This window comes from Pecten maximus, chromosome 11 (genome assembly GCF_902652985.1).
Source record: "Pecten maximus chromosome 11, xPecMax1.1, whole genome shotgun sequence".
Taxonomy (NCBI): Eukaryota; Metazoa; Mollusca; class Bivalvia; order Pectinida; family Pectinidae; genus Pecten; species Pecten maximus.
In genome coordinates this window covers 28,126,840-28,141,580 of record NC_047025.1, presented here as the reverse complement: position 1 = coordinate 28,141,580, position 14,741 = coordinate 28,126,840, and the positions used below count along the sequence as shown (strand labels likewise).

The 14,741-nt window shown below is 35.2% G+C and overlaps 1 protein-coding gene across 3 annotated transcripts; it reads right to left on the bottom strand.

Annotated features, from left to right (window-relative positions):
• Positions 1-950: 950 nt before the first annotated feature.
• On the bottom strand, positions 951-13,645 carry LOC117337575 (translin-associated factor X-interacting protein 1-like). 3 transcript variants are annotated; one of them, XR_004534856.1, is made up of 16 exons: positions 13,556-13,645; positions 10,491-10,608; positions 9,849-10,094; positions 9,424-9,558; positions 8,965-9,034; positions 7,934-8,204; positions 7,388-7,499; positions 6,668-6,729; positions 6,365-6,454; positions 5,760-5,922; positions 5,425-5,553; positions 5,035-5,205; positions 4,560-4,799; positions 3,429-3,535; positions 1,148-3,014; positions 951-1,099 (listed from the first exon to the last, which is right to left on the bottom strand). XR_004534856.1 is itself a non-coding variant. In XM_033898616.1 (15 exons), the coding sequence occupies exons 1-15, from the start codon at positions 13,600-13,602 to the stop codon at positions 2,816-2,818; spliced, it is 2,160 nt and encodes a 719-aa protein (XP_033754507.1). In that variant the 5' UTR covers positions 13,603-13,645; the 3' UTR covers positions 951-2,815. The 3 variants fall into 3 exon arrangements, 1 of the variants encoding a protein (XP_033754507.1); XR_004534857.1 differs by having other exon boundaries at positions 1,172-3,014; XM_033898616.1 differs by having other exon boundaries at positions 951-3,014.
• Between the last annotated feature and the right edge of the window lie 1,096 nt (positions 13,646-14,741).

Sequence of the window (14,741 nt, the reverse complement as noted above, 5' to 3'; positions counted from 1 at the left end):
CGGTCATTATACTGAGTGTACGGTCATTATACTGAGTGTATTGTCATTATACTGAGTGTACGGTCATTATACTGAGTGTATGGTCATTATACTGAGTGTACGGTCATTATACTGAGTGTATGGTCATTATACTGAGTGTATGGTCATTATACTGAGTGGTCATTATACTGAGTGTACGGTCATTATACTGAGTGTACGGTCATTATACTGAGTGTATGGTCATTATACTGAGTGGTCATTATACTGAGTGTATGGTCATTATACTGAGTGTACGGTCATTATACTGAGTGTATGGTCATTATACTGAGTGTACGGTCATTATACCGAGTGTATGGTCATTATACTGAGTGTATGGTCATTATAAACATTTATGAGATCAAATCCATATACAAATGTACCACTATGGATACACATTACATGCTTTTGGATGGTTGTCTTTGACTTACAGGTGTATGTAGTTATAAATTGAATAATGATAATACTAACAGGTAGTAGAGGTCTTTATAGAATACCTACACAAAGTAAATTTCATTATCATTCAATTGATGTCTACAAATGCATGTGGTTGGTAGATCCAGATCTGGTTGATTCCCTTTAGAACTCCTCAGATATGTTTCCTCTTTCACATGTATTACAAGACTAAATACCATTATGCAACTTCACTATTGATTTCCTGTCCCAATGTGAAGGTCACAGAAAGGCATCTAGGGTGAAGCCTTTCGATCTTTCAAGGCAACTTTGGGTGATACACAGATGTACATGATTCCCCATAGTTTTTACACCAATATTTATTGTATCAGGTTTTATCAGATAGGTGAAGTGCCCTTTCTTGAAACCAAAACAAAATAGAAAAGAAAAACCTTGAACATCTGACATATGAAAAAGGTCAAGGACGGAAGGTTCAGCAGTGACCTTTCACCTGGGCTATACATATATAACTCCTGACACTCTTGTTGTTTGATAAATTGTGAAATTTATTTCATTTGAATCATTTTCTTTGATAACAATACAAAGAAACATCAGTCCTTCCTGTGTCACGTCACACACACACGCTTTCATACCACAAATATGTAAGTATAGCACACTGCCATCGTACAACCTCAGATCATACATATTGAACAATCTCAGATCATACATATTGTACAACCTCAGATCATACGTATCGTACAACCTCAGATCATACATATTGTACAACCTCAGATCATACATATTGTACAACCTCAGATCATACATATTGTACATCCTTAGATGATACATATTGTACAACCTCAGATCATACATATTGTACAACCTCAGATCATACATATTGTACAACCTTAGATCATACATATTGTACATCCTTAGATCATACATATTGTACAACCTCAGATCATACATATTGTACAACCTTAGATCATACATATTGTACAACCTCAGATCATACAATTATTGTACATCCTTAGATCATACATATTGTACATCCTCAGATCAGTATGTTGTAGACAGGTGCTGAGTTATAATAATGTCTATATAATGACCTGAATTTACAATAATGCTGGACATGATAATTATATACAACTATGTACAGTGTAACAGATATCACAGACAATATGGGCAGAGTGTATAAGACACTATATAAAAGGTCAATTGATTAAAAAAATATTACAAGAAAGAATAAAATAATTGGCAGAGTTGCTGATTTTGACATAACAATAACTGAATCAAACTTTTGACGTGATAATTGATGACACTAAACAAAATCCTGGTCATTTTGACATTCTGGCTGAAGTTGTTAAATACTACAGAGAATCCCATAAAAAGGGGAATAACTCTTCAAGTGAAATTTATTGTGATCTATCATTATTAGCCCGAGTTTCCTCTGGCGCCGACACCATGTCTGGTGTAGCCTAAGGAAACTCAGACTTAATCATTATATAACTCCTGAGTTATAACTGATAAATGAAACTGAAGTTAAATCACGAACAATGTAAATTAATGTGAACTTTTAAATATTTACTATAACTTGACTTTTGACTGTACCTATTGACACTCTCTTTAACTGACTTAATTAACATCATGTGATGTTATTTATATTATAAATAAAACAAACGTACACAACAAGAGACCACACAGATGTCAACAACCTTGGTACAGGTGTAGAAACAATTACACATGAGTAGTACACATATCACAGTAATAGGTCAGTGTCGATGTCTAATCGGGAGAAACATATTGTAATTATCCAGGGGGTTTAATTAAAATTGATCGTTATACAAGTCCTGAGTACTTTAATTAAGATGTTCTATAAAATTTTCAACAGGTAAGTCTGCAGATTTTTTTATTCATGTGTTTATACAATTCATAAAAAATAAGTATTTCGAAAATATATATTTTAATCAGTGTCATATGATTAAATTGTGCATAAACATTTTTAGAAAACTAAGTTCATAAGAGATACACATGTTTAAATTTTGCGACATATAGTTTTGACAATTTTCTAGTCAATAAACCATTTTTGCTGTAAACTTAATAGTTTTGTTGTTCAGATATGTTTCTTTATATCTCAAACTAGTTCAATCAGTAACAAATCTCTACATCTGTTTGTGAGCTATCAACAAAATATGATTTCAATGAACCAAGTGTTATCTTTCCTTTCTTTTCCCTGAATATAGATCTGTATACAATCTTTGAATTGTTTTAAAACTATGTTTTTGTTCTAATTTTACACAGCACTTTTTTCTTTTGTAGAAACTTCCATAAGTGAACTATGTACAGACTCGCCAGGAATGAAAACAGTGGCCAGCTCCTGAACACGGCCATAGCATCCAAACTCAAATCACATATTTTTACCAGCTCTGTGTAGACAACCATTTCGTAACCTTTCCACAAGTTTTGACTGTTCAATTGGTTCAACTTCATTAAATTTATCTTCAGTTGTATCGAATGCCCATGCCAGATATTTGTCCATGAGAGTATTGTCTATTTCAGGGTCTGCCAGGCTTAATGCTCTCTTCAGATCATCCACAGTCACATTACTGCAAAATTCAGGATATATAATTAAATTACATGTATCTGTTCTTTTCCAACAATTAAAAAAAATATGTGCACATAGCTAGAGCTATCTGATCTAATCACTTTGTCACACTTTCTGTAAAGTTGCTGCTAAACTTGAGGTTTTTATTACCAGACTGTTAATAGTGTGGTCAAGAAAGAATCAAATAGGCTAATGCATTACTTAGGCCTGGGTGATATTCTTTTAACAAAATAAACCAGCAAGAAGAAGAACTGAATTTCTACAGTTGTTGTGTTGTTTATTAAGATAAAGGAATAATTCTATATTGACTACACTGGCACTATAGCTGTTGTTTATTACTGTTGTTTATTTTGTGTGTGTAGTGGTCAGGAATATCTCTAACCACACAGACGTTTTCTTTCTACAGTACACTTACTTGATGCCTGCTAACTGTTGTTTGATATCCTCGACATATGTGAGTCGTTCTTGTTTGATAAACTTCATAAGTTCCTCTAGGAATGGTCCTGTCCTTCCCTCATCGTCCTGGAGATACAAAAAAAACTACTACAGTGACTTGCAGTAATATCAACACAGACAAAAAATTCACTTACAACCAACACATCCCTTTGCTTCAATGTTGATATATGTAAATAAGAAAGTATAAGTTACCCTTACTTACTAACAGAAACTCCCCTTTAGACTTGAAAAAAGATGTAATCTGAGACTCGAGGTAGGATGTCATCTCAGACTCAAGGTAAGATGTCATCTCAGACTCAAGGTAAGATGTAATCTCAGACTCGATGTAGGATGTCATCTCAGACTTGAGGTAAGACATCATCTCAGACTCCAGGTAAGATGTTATCTCAGACTCAAGGTAAGATGTCATCATCTTAGACTCAAGGTAAGATGTCATCTCAGACTTGAGGTAAGATGTTATTTCAGACTCAAGGTAAGATGTCATCAACTTAGACTCAAGGTAAGATGTCATTTCAGACTCAAGGTAAGATGTCATCATCTTAGACTCAAGGTAAGATGTCATCTCAGACTTGAGGTAAGATGTCATCATCTTAGACTCAAGGTAAGATGTCATCTCAGACTCCAGGTAAGATGTTATTTCAGACTCAAGGTAAGATGTCATCATCTTAGACTCAAGGTAAGATGTCATTTCAGACTCAAGGTAAGATGTCATCATCTTAGACTCAAGGTAAGATGTCATCTCGGACTTGAGGTAAGATGTTATCTCAGACTCAAGGTAAGATGTCATCTCAGACTTGAGGTAAGATGTTATCTCAGACTCAAGGTAAGATGTCATCTCAGACTCAAGGTAAGATGTCATCATCTCAGACTCAAGGTAAGATGTCGTTTCAGACTCAAGGTAAGACGTCATCTCAGACTCAAGGTAAGGTGTCATCAGCTCTGAGAGAGAGAGAGGATGGTTTGAGCCTCAGCATGGGCAGGATATTTTTCATTACTCTCTCCCACTACCAATACTTCACAGTTTAAAACTTGGACCATTGTAGATCAGCCCTTACACATTCTAACCTGGTTACCATGAGAACATGCCTACCTCTTTAAAGAGTTCCTTGTATTCTATGTCCTCTTCCTTTGAGTCGAGCTCCACTTCCGCTGCTTTCATGGCGACCATGAGTGTCTCGTCCTCCATGCCAGGGAAGGTGGATCTCAGGCCCTGACGTAGCTCATCCTTACTGATCTTCTCCTGATTACCCTTTTCCATGTCAGCATTGGTCAGATGGTTCAACAACTCCTCTATCTTATTCATCTGGTCATGGTATATCTCTTCATCAATCTGAAATGTTACAAGACATCTGATTGGTCATCTAATGTCAGGTGATCATTACCTACTTGTGATGTTGTCATTTCATTTATTTGAAATATCAGGAACCACACAGTACAAAATCCGTCGCTGACCATTACTTTATCTTACCATATCATCGTACAGATCTTGAAAGTGCAAGGCTTACATGTTAGGTTGAAATCTACAAGCATACAAATATGATAACATTGTGTTTCATCTGACTTACATTGAAGGTGAGGACTCCCCAGAAAAGGCCGATGAGCTCGTCGTGTGCGTATCTCTCACAGGCATCCTGTAGGTTGTATCCCCATTCGGTCTTCATTTGAGGCATGGCAAAACGGCGCTGAAGATATGTGTCAAGGAAATCACCCATGGCCTCTCTCTGGCCGTCTGTTCTCTGTAAGGGTGTTAATTCATTATAGGCTTCATTGTCAAGAATCAGAAAGACCAACATTCAAAACAGGAATGTGAATGTGTCGGTAAAGAAACAACAATTACGTTTATATAATACAGCATTTTTTTTACTATCTTAAATGAACAGAACTCTTCATAAAATACATTAATTGTATTACTGTTTTCTATTAATGCTTCTGGTTAATAACAACCAGGAACTTACCTCTGCATCATGTGCCACCTTTTCCCTCCAGATGTCTCTGATGAGCATAGAACAGTCGCGCTTGCCAAGTCTCCGATTACGGACAGGGCCTTCCACTTGCAGGTATTTAGGCACAGTTGGACCAGTACCCTACACATAACAGGAGATTATCAGTAAAACTTTAATCCTTTCAGGATGGACTATATTCTATTTTACTAAGTACATTTGTATTTTTTCAACTTTATGACCTCACCCAGACAATTAAACATTAATATTGCTAAATTCTCCTGTTTTATATCAACATAATTGCTTTAACAGCCTAAATTGAAAAAAAATTTCATCCTACAATGACCAACCTGTCCATCAAAGTATTCAGCTCCTCCCAAATCTCCAGCACCTCCCGCTGCGATCTCGGCAATGAGGACATCGACCAACTCATTGCTCCTCTTGCCCTTCGACAACTCCTGCCACCTGGCCATCCCTCCCTGGACATGGTCAGCACACTTGTCCCAGTCAGGTCTGAAAAACAAGCCAATACCATAACCATGAAATAGTAGTAATTCTTTCTAGAATAATAACAACTGCACTTGTAAAAAAAAAAAAAAAACCAGTTGTAACCATCTATGTGTCCTGTCCCTGTTTTACAAGCATCTGTATCTGCTGCCCTTGAAATCAGATATACCACTGCACAATGGACCAACTCACTGGGATATGCTACAGTACAATAATGTAGAATTTTTAAGGATTTTACCTGCATGGCATACAGATTTAATTTGTTCTATATTCCATCGGAATACCTCAGATCTCCCATAATTTGGAGCCTACACGATGAGATATACATTATCATTGTATTGACTGAAGGAAATTTACTCAAATGTATAAAGATTCAATAAATAGAGATATATTTATGGTATAAATGGCTGTAGCTGATCGTTGTAGAAATACAATGCAGTATACATACCTGGGGGTGGAGCTTCGTTTTAATGTCTCACACTCCATGTAATACTCATCTCTCTGCTTCGTCACCGTCTTGTGTACATCCAATAGGGCACTGAAACACAACAGAAACATCCTCAATTCAGGTAATATTGGAATTATGTGGACAATTATTTCAATGCCTCAAATTTTGACAAAATTTGTACTTATAAATATATATTGATTATTCCACTGCTATACCTTTTTCCCTGTATTAGTATGTTAATGAATGTAGTTCCTCATTTGCCAGTAAATATTTTATGAGAATGCCACAACAATCTTCACTTACTCATGTTCCTTCTGTAGTTTGACGAAATCATCCTGGGCTGTTGTGTAGAGCTCTTGGAGTTTCTGGAAACAAAACAATATTAATTATTTACCTGTGTGGAATATGCCATAATTCATATTAGATATTTTATGAGAGCATTCATAGCAAAACCTAAAATATGTTACCTAAAAGCCATACCTCAATATAAAGACAAAAATTATATAAAGCTACAAATCACAGACTGAAACTAAATTACTCCAAATAAATATATATAAGATCATGACAATTAAAATGTAGCAAGTTTCTTTTCAGAATTCTTCATTTGTAATCTAAACTGATAACTGGCATCTATAGTTTGGATGCACACACCAACAGATTCTGAAACTTTATTGTACATTAATCACAGGGATGTTCCATAGGCATGATGTTGGCATTGATATGTATGCTTTAGGAATTCTCCAGACAAATACAATAATAAAAGTTAACAAGTGCACAATGCAATTGCGAAAAAAAGGGAAAACAAAGCAATAAAACGTCCACCATTTAAAAGTATCACTGATATTGATTTAGATGGACACAGAAAAATATTGCCAACAGCAGTACCAAAATTCTTATCCCATTCTCTTGAACATTGGGCAGTACAATAATAATATTTTATACCTTTTTGTTTTTTAAACTCTATGTTGAATTTTACAGAAACTGATTTTTAGATTTAATTAACCACAAGATCAAAAATCTTACGTTGTATTTAGCTTCTAGGAGTTCAAAATCCCTTCTGGGTATGACATCACCATAATTGGCGACCATGTTGTTGAGTCGCTCTGTGGCAGCTTTCTCATCCTCTCGAGCTTTCCTAAACATCAGCAAAACACATCACCCTTAGATTTTGTTGATTAAACCTCACAGAAGTTTACAATTTAAATTTAAAGATATATACACTGTGCAACAACAATTGAAATTTATAACATTGTTTTCTTTTTCAGTATTTAAATAGAAGGTTTTTTCTGTCAGTGATGTTTAGGCTAAGAATGGATCATAATCCCAATGAAAATTATCTCATTTTGAGGCCAAATCCTTAAATTTGTAGTTTATGCCTGTTACTTCCCTTTCACATCAATCAAATTTCTTCCCACAACAGAACAAAAAAGTCTTATCCCAAGTTGATGAACAAAAAAGCCTCGAGACAAATTAAACCAAGGAAATATTATGGTATTCACAGACCACCCTATTAACAATAAAATGCTGACAATTCCAGATTCTCATTGTCCAACTGATTGAGTGACTTACTTGAGAGCTATTTTGAGTGTCATGGGATCGTCCTGTGCCTCTTCGGAGGCTGACTGTTTGGACATCATGTAATCATCCTGTTGGTAGCGCAGGTCATTGATATCAGACACCAACTGTTTACGCGCATCACACTCGTCACGGTAACGGTGGTATTCAGCTGCCAAATCTTCCTGAAGCTTGGATACCTGGGTCAACAGATCCTTCTGTTCATTGTTCATCTGTTGGATCACCTCCATCAGACGTTTATTCTCCATCTTTAGATCTCGGATCTCTACAATATCATGGTGTACCAAAATTAAACCAAGTACAGTACATCTCCGCAAGAAACTTTTTACAAAAAACTTGTAATTTGCAATTTAGCCCCCAGGACAATTAAGATCTAGTTGATGTTTAAATAATGTTAGTGCCTGTAAAGGATCGTCCTTGATGGTAGTAAAGAACTGTTCTTATTACACTTGACGGTGGTAAAGAACTGTTCTTATTACACTTGATGGTGGTAAAGAACTGTTCTTATTACACTTGATGGTGGTAAAGAACTGTTCTTATTACACTTGATGGTGGTAAAGAACTGTTCTTATTACACTTGATGGTGGTAAAGAACTGTTCTTATTACACTTGATGGTGGTAAAGAACTGTTCTTATTACACTTGATGGTGGTAAAGAACTGTTCTTATTACATTTGATGGTGGTAAAGAACTGTTCTTATTACACTTGATGGTGGTAAAGAACTGTTCTTATTACACTTGATGGTGGTAAAGAACTGTTCTTATTACACTTGATGGTGGTAAAGAACTGTTCTTATTACAAGTACTTTGCAAGAAATTTTCCAAATGATTTGGTGTAACATGTCAAACATTAACCATCTTACTAGTATGTTATTGAAAAAAAATCCAAGTAACTTAATATATATATTGCAGATTTGATTGTCCTCCCAAAATTACTGATACAATAATATTTAAACATTGTCCTCCCCAAACTACTGATACAATGTACTTTGACAATAAGACAAGGGGAGGGACATAGCAGTTTACCTTGTTTTTCCTCCTCCCTGATTGCCATTATCTTCTGATCACACTGCTCAGATACTGTCACCAACATTTGCTGAAATGGAACATTTAAAGATGTGCATGTTACATATACACACATAATTGATAAGAAAATATTTTGAAAGGAAATTAAAAAACAAATCCTTTCAAATATCAGTTATATTTCATAGAGTGAGAGTTTATAGTTTGGGTGCAAATACTTGATAATCCCACACATACATTTTTTATGGTTTATGACCGTAAACTTTTTTTTATCTTTTTTTGATGTCATGATCCCCCCTCCCCCTCCCCCCACTTCTCTCTTTTTTCAATCGTCTTACTACTTACTAGGTTTATTGTTATTGGTTTATAGAGACTAGAAAACAGCCAAAAAAATGTCAGGGACTTGATCAGATTCTATGCATTATCACTCAATCCAAAGTATATATCTCTGGTATTACTTACTTTGAGTGGGTCCAGCTCCCGTATCTGCTGTCGTTGAAAAGACAACATCATCTCATACTCATTCTTAATGGAGGAGAGCAGTGGTTTGTAGGTTTTGAAATCTTCTATCAGGTACTCGAACACTTCTCTGTGGGCCTGGGAGAAAAAAAAATATGTAGCATTTACACATCTACTTCAAAACTTTTCTTGGTCTTGGGACAATATCTTGGTCACTAGTAAAGTATAGCAACATTGATACATAATTCATAACTTTTCAGTTTCCTGATATACATTTTTTCCATTTAACTAATTGAGCAAGCCAAGAATCTCTCTGGAAAAAATATCAAGATGTACACAAATTCAGAACTATGACATATTTTATTATGTAAGTCCATGGATATGAATTTTTTAAATGATTATATCTGTATATTCCCAAATGGTTTTACCTGCAGCCTAAGGTCATTAGGTAGGACTTGTGTCACTCCCAGAGCCTTGAGTTCTGTTTTCAGATACCCCTCCAGCTGTTCTAGGAAGCGTGGTTTTGGTATAAGTTGTGGCTTTCCCATTAAATCTTCATCATATAAAACAAGACTTTTGTTCTTTGTAAGCACCAGTGTTGTACGAGGCACATTATGTCCACTAGCGTGGGCCGGCCAGGTATCCACTGCACCTGCTGTAGTATCGGCGTAGGGCTACAACAGACAGTACAATTGGTATTGATGTAACATCATCTTAATGTAACATATTAAGTATCTAGAATGTATGACAATGTCAGTAGTATTCGTGAAAAATTTTCAAGGAAGTACGTAACTGATTTTCTAAATTAACCAGATGAATGTTGACATGGAGATATAATCATCAACTGTTATTTCCCAAAATTGATGAACAGCACAGAAAGCTGCTGGCAAGTTGGTAACTCGCTTCAGACAAAAACACTATACCGACAGTTTTTAAAAAAATAATATTCTATTTCGGCAGTATTGTTTAACAGCTTTTGAAATATTTTATTCTTTTTTCTTTTTTCCTTAAAAAAATATCATTGACATAGTAAACAACCTTAAGAATTTCACAGGTTAACACTGGTTTACCTTTAATGCTTTTGGGTTTGGCAGAGGGTATGATTTGCCGCCAAGTTTGTAACTTGGTCCTGTCAATCCATCAAATTTAGGACCCATCCGAGGGGACATCGGTCCTAAAGGCCCTCTCCTGAAAGCAAAATATAGTTTATAGGCAACATTAAATGTGTGCATCCAGGGACATATAATAAATATGTCCCCGATATATCAAAATTTATTTAAGAAATCTGGTTATAGGTGTATCAATCTTACAATGGGGCACATTTGTTTTATATACATACATGAAAGAACAGGGGAAAACACATTCCTGTTGATTTCCCTGACATTAACTGGACCCGGCAATCTAGTATGATAATTAGAGCTGTGTATCGCAAGGTGGATAGCGATATGATTTGTATCACGATACAGGTGTCACGATACAATACATATCGCGATATATGAGAAGCTGATGACCTATCAGATGACTGATATTCCATTGTACAGTAGTCATGTTTTGTTTGTGGTATTTCTGGAATATGAGAGTCCCACGAAGCGTTTTTGAATTTAGATAATTTGGATTTGAAAGAACTCTCACAGGCAGCTTTATAAGCCTCAAATGTCAGCCATGTTGCTTACTACAAAACATAAGCTAACATTGGTCAAGGGAGATAACTACACATTTTCAAGTATCGCGATACAAATCAAAGATAGACGATGCATCGATGCACCACACTGCGATCTAATGCATCCATGAATCGTTACACCACTAATGATAATCCTTCCCTGATCTTCCTCCTGAGCAAAAGAAGCATGCTCCTTTCAGCTGACAGAGACATTACATCACTGTCATGCCGACATGTTCCTTTTACACTACTCCCATTTTCTTGATATGACCTTAATCTCAACCCAGACTCTCAATACCACCACTGTAGGTTTTTAGTCTGTCATTGATGTGAAAGAACAGGGAAAAGCACATTCCTGTTGAGTGCCCCAACTAGAATTGAACCCCACTATGTGGATTGGAAGCCACATAGCCTGAGTTTCCTCTGGCCCTGATCATGACACCATGTCATGTCCATAAATTGATAATAAGCATTCCATTTTACTTTTTCTCTACATAATTATATTTACAACTATACCACTAAAATTATTAATAATATTTATGTTAACGGAAGTATGGAAAGGACCTGTATAGGCTAAGCCTGTTGTCCAATCCAATTTGTATATACAGTCAAACCTGTCTATAACGACCGCCCAAGGGGAGGCAGAAAAACGGTCACTATAGACAGGTTGCCTTTATAGACAGGTCAAAATTATTGCACCAACAAATTTACTTAAACCTGCCATAAATAAATTGTCATTGAACAGGGCATTCAGAAGACCAGTCAGAAGTTAAATAAATGCATAAACTTTATAAATCTGAAGGGTTTAATATTTAATGATTTGTGGACCCAAACACAAAATATAACTCAAAATGGCCATGGTCTTATGGATAATTTTTTAAAATATTTTGTTCTGAAATAATGCTATATGTATCTATCAAATTATCTCCCTTTCTTTCATAAATAAAGAAAAAGAATACACAATAATTAATAAATTAATTATATTTGTGTTACTACTAATTATTTTGTGTTATAGTCTTACTTCTTAAAACCAAATTTTTTTTTTTCTGACCCAAATTGAAATCCGGATATTTGTGTCAGTTTACGACTTTTTATTAGTATTGACTAATTAAAGATGGCGGCAGTACAAACGCTAGTACCGACAGCTACGATTAAGAAAGGCATTATTGGCTTTCATGTGAGTAAATCTTGTTGACAGATATGACCAGTGTTTGTTATTGAAGTGATGTATCCTAGTTGTAATCACAAAATTAACTGACCGTGTCAAATGAAGCCACCTGTGCACAGTTGTAATGTAATACTGACACGCATGGTGACCCGACTCCTCTCTTACCGAGCCCCAGGCCAGGGCAGCTACAGTAATTATAGGCTAACAGGTGGTAGGGGTCTTTTGTTTATATACTCAGGCCAGGGCTGTGGTGGTCCTTTGTTTGTATAATCAAGCCAGGGTCGATGTGTCTGAATTTTCCGGGTATTTTATGAGGGATTACTGCCGAGAGCAGAAGATGGCTGACAGAAATCGGTCGCTATAGAAAACAAATTAGCGACCGGCGTTCCGAAATAACCGGTCGTTAGCCACATTAGACAGGTAGTCGCTATACAGAGGGTCGTTATATAGTAAAATCTCACGGGGAATCTTAAAACCGGTCGTTATAGACAGGCAGTCGTTATATACAGGGGGTCGTTAGAGCAGGTTTGACTGTATATCTCTATTATGAAATATTGTATTTAAATTAATTCAAATGATTTATTGAATAAAATATTTTGAAATGAAATATGCCGTTTGGTTTTGCTACGATTTTGGTGCAAATACAATAAAATCGGGTGTGACATAACACCTACTTACATATATGGATAAATGAGATTTATTTACCCCAGAATACCCATTTAGTACCATCTACATGTTTTATTCCGTCCGTATAGACCCTCGCTTTACGCTAGTCAAATCACTGTGTCAGGGCCAGAGGAAAGTCGGGCTAGAAGCCACATACTGACATAGTCCGAATTTTCTGACGATCTTACTACGTAGATACAAGGCAGCTTGAAAGGCGATATTAACATCAGAACCCTTCGGATTAGAAGCCACACTGACCATTCCTTTTACATATATACAAGGATTACATTTTTTTTTTCAATTATATGAATCTCGATGTAATAGTAGAGACTTTGTCTGTTTTAATTGTAACTTGAGGGATGCTACAGATTGTGTAACATGTGATCCTGTAATTGTTGAAACAAACTCCTGTCTGCATAATTATATCATGTCATGTCATCACAATGTTATATTAGATCAAAACAAGGACTGTACTGCAGTACTCAATAACACTACTGAGTACTAAATTAACAGCAGAATGGTTCGGCCATTGTTTTGACCAACATGTCGCCATAGCTCGAACGTATTTGAACATATTTCAATAGAACGAAAACTCAACATGAATACTTCATGAATACGTTAGACATATTTTGACAGCTTACCCCGCAAGCGGCGGTAGAGTCCGAGCCATTGCCATTTTCCCCTCCATATTCGACTAAAATGGAGGCGTTACTACGACAACAATAATCAAGTTCTACTTTCCGTTAGTCGTAAACCAAAATAACTTTTTATTGGGTTAAATAATTCACAATAAACAAATAAAACAAAATGTTTTTAAAAATCGAAAATACCCATTAAACAATTAAAGAAATTTAGGACGTTTTACCAAATCTGAATGTTGTAAAATCATAAAAATTAAAGTTACTTACTACAAGTAAATTTTTTTGCAAAATATATCTTCAACTGAACCAAATAAACAGAATCGACCAGTCGGCACTTCCCGTAAACGAGTATTTTCTCCGATAGTGAGCAATGTAATTCATATTATTATTTTTATTATGCATTCTCAAAATTGAGGAGTAAAAGAGTTGGTCGACTGACAAGTTGAAGACGAAAATTAACGCCAGACAAAAATGATTTAGTAAGCAATCGGCCTGCATGTATTCCAAAATATTCTGAAAGTATATCTGCTGTTGAAAAGTTCGTATATATTTAGTCACTGAATGATAAACATATTATCATATTCTCCGAAGTTTCCACGATTCTCATTTTTGGATTCATTTAAAAAAAAGTAAGACGTTCGACGAAAAAAAATGTTCAAAGTAAAGAAAAGCGCCAGGTCGACATTAGATTACCGTGATGAAGTTTAAGAAAAACAACTTATTACTATTACTATTTCATTTATCAATATAAATATTTTTTCAATAGTTATCAATTATGGATTATTTTTATTATTATTATTATTATTATTGTTATCTTTTATTGTGAGATTTATATGGTGTTATACCGACATGGTAGAATAGACCATTGATCAAATCAAACCTTCACATGACCATGTTTTGGCCGGATCATGCCTAATATTAATAAACAGTAATTCAGTAATATCAATAAATCACATTAATTTTTTAATTATTTTAAATCATTTATTATCAGTAATTCGTATACTGTATTAATTTTAATTATATCATTTTGATATTGACAGATAGTTATCAATATCAATAAATTGATTATGTTGATGTTGATAAATGCCTCTTTTTCTACAACGACTTGCAATATATCATCCGAATAACCGAATAACAACAATCAAAGGAGTGATCTGTTGTCGATCCTTGATTTAGTATTACGTAA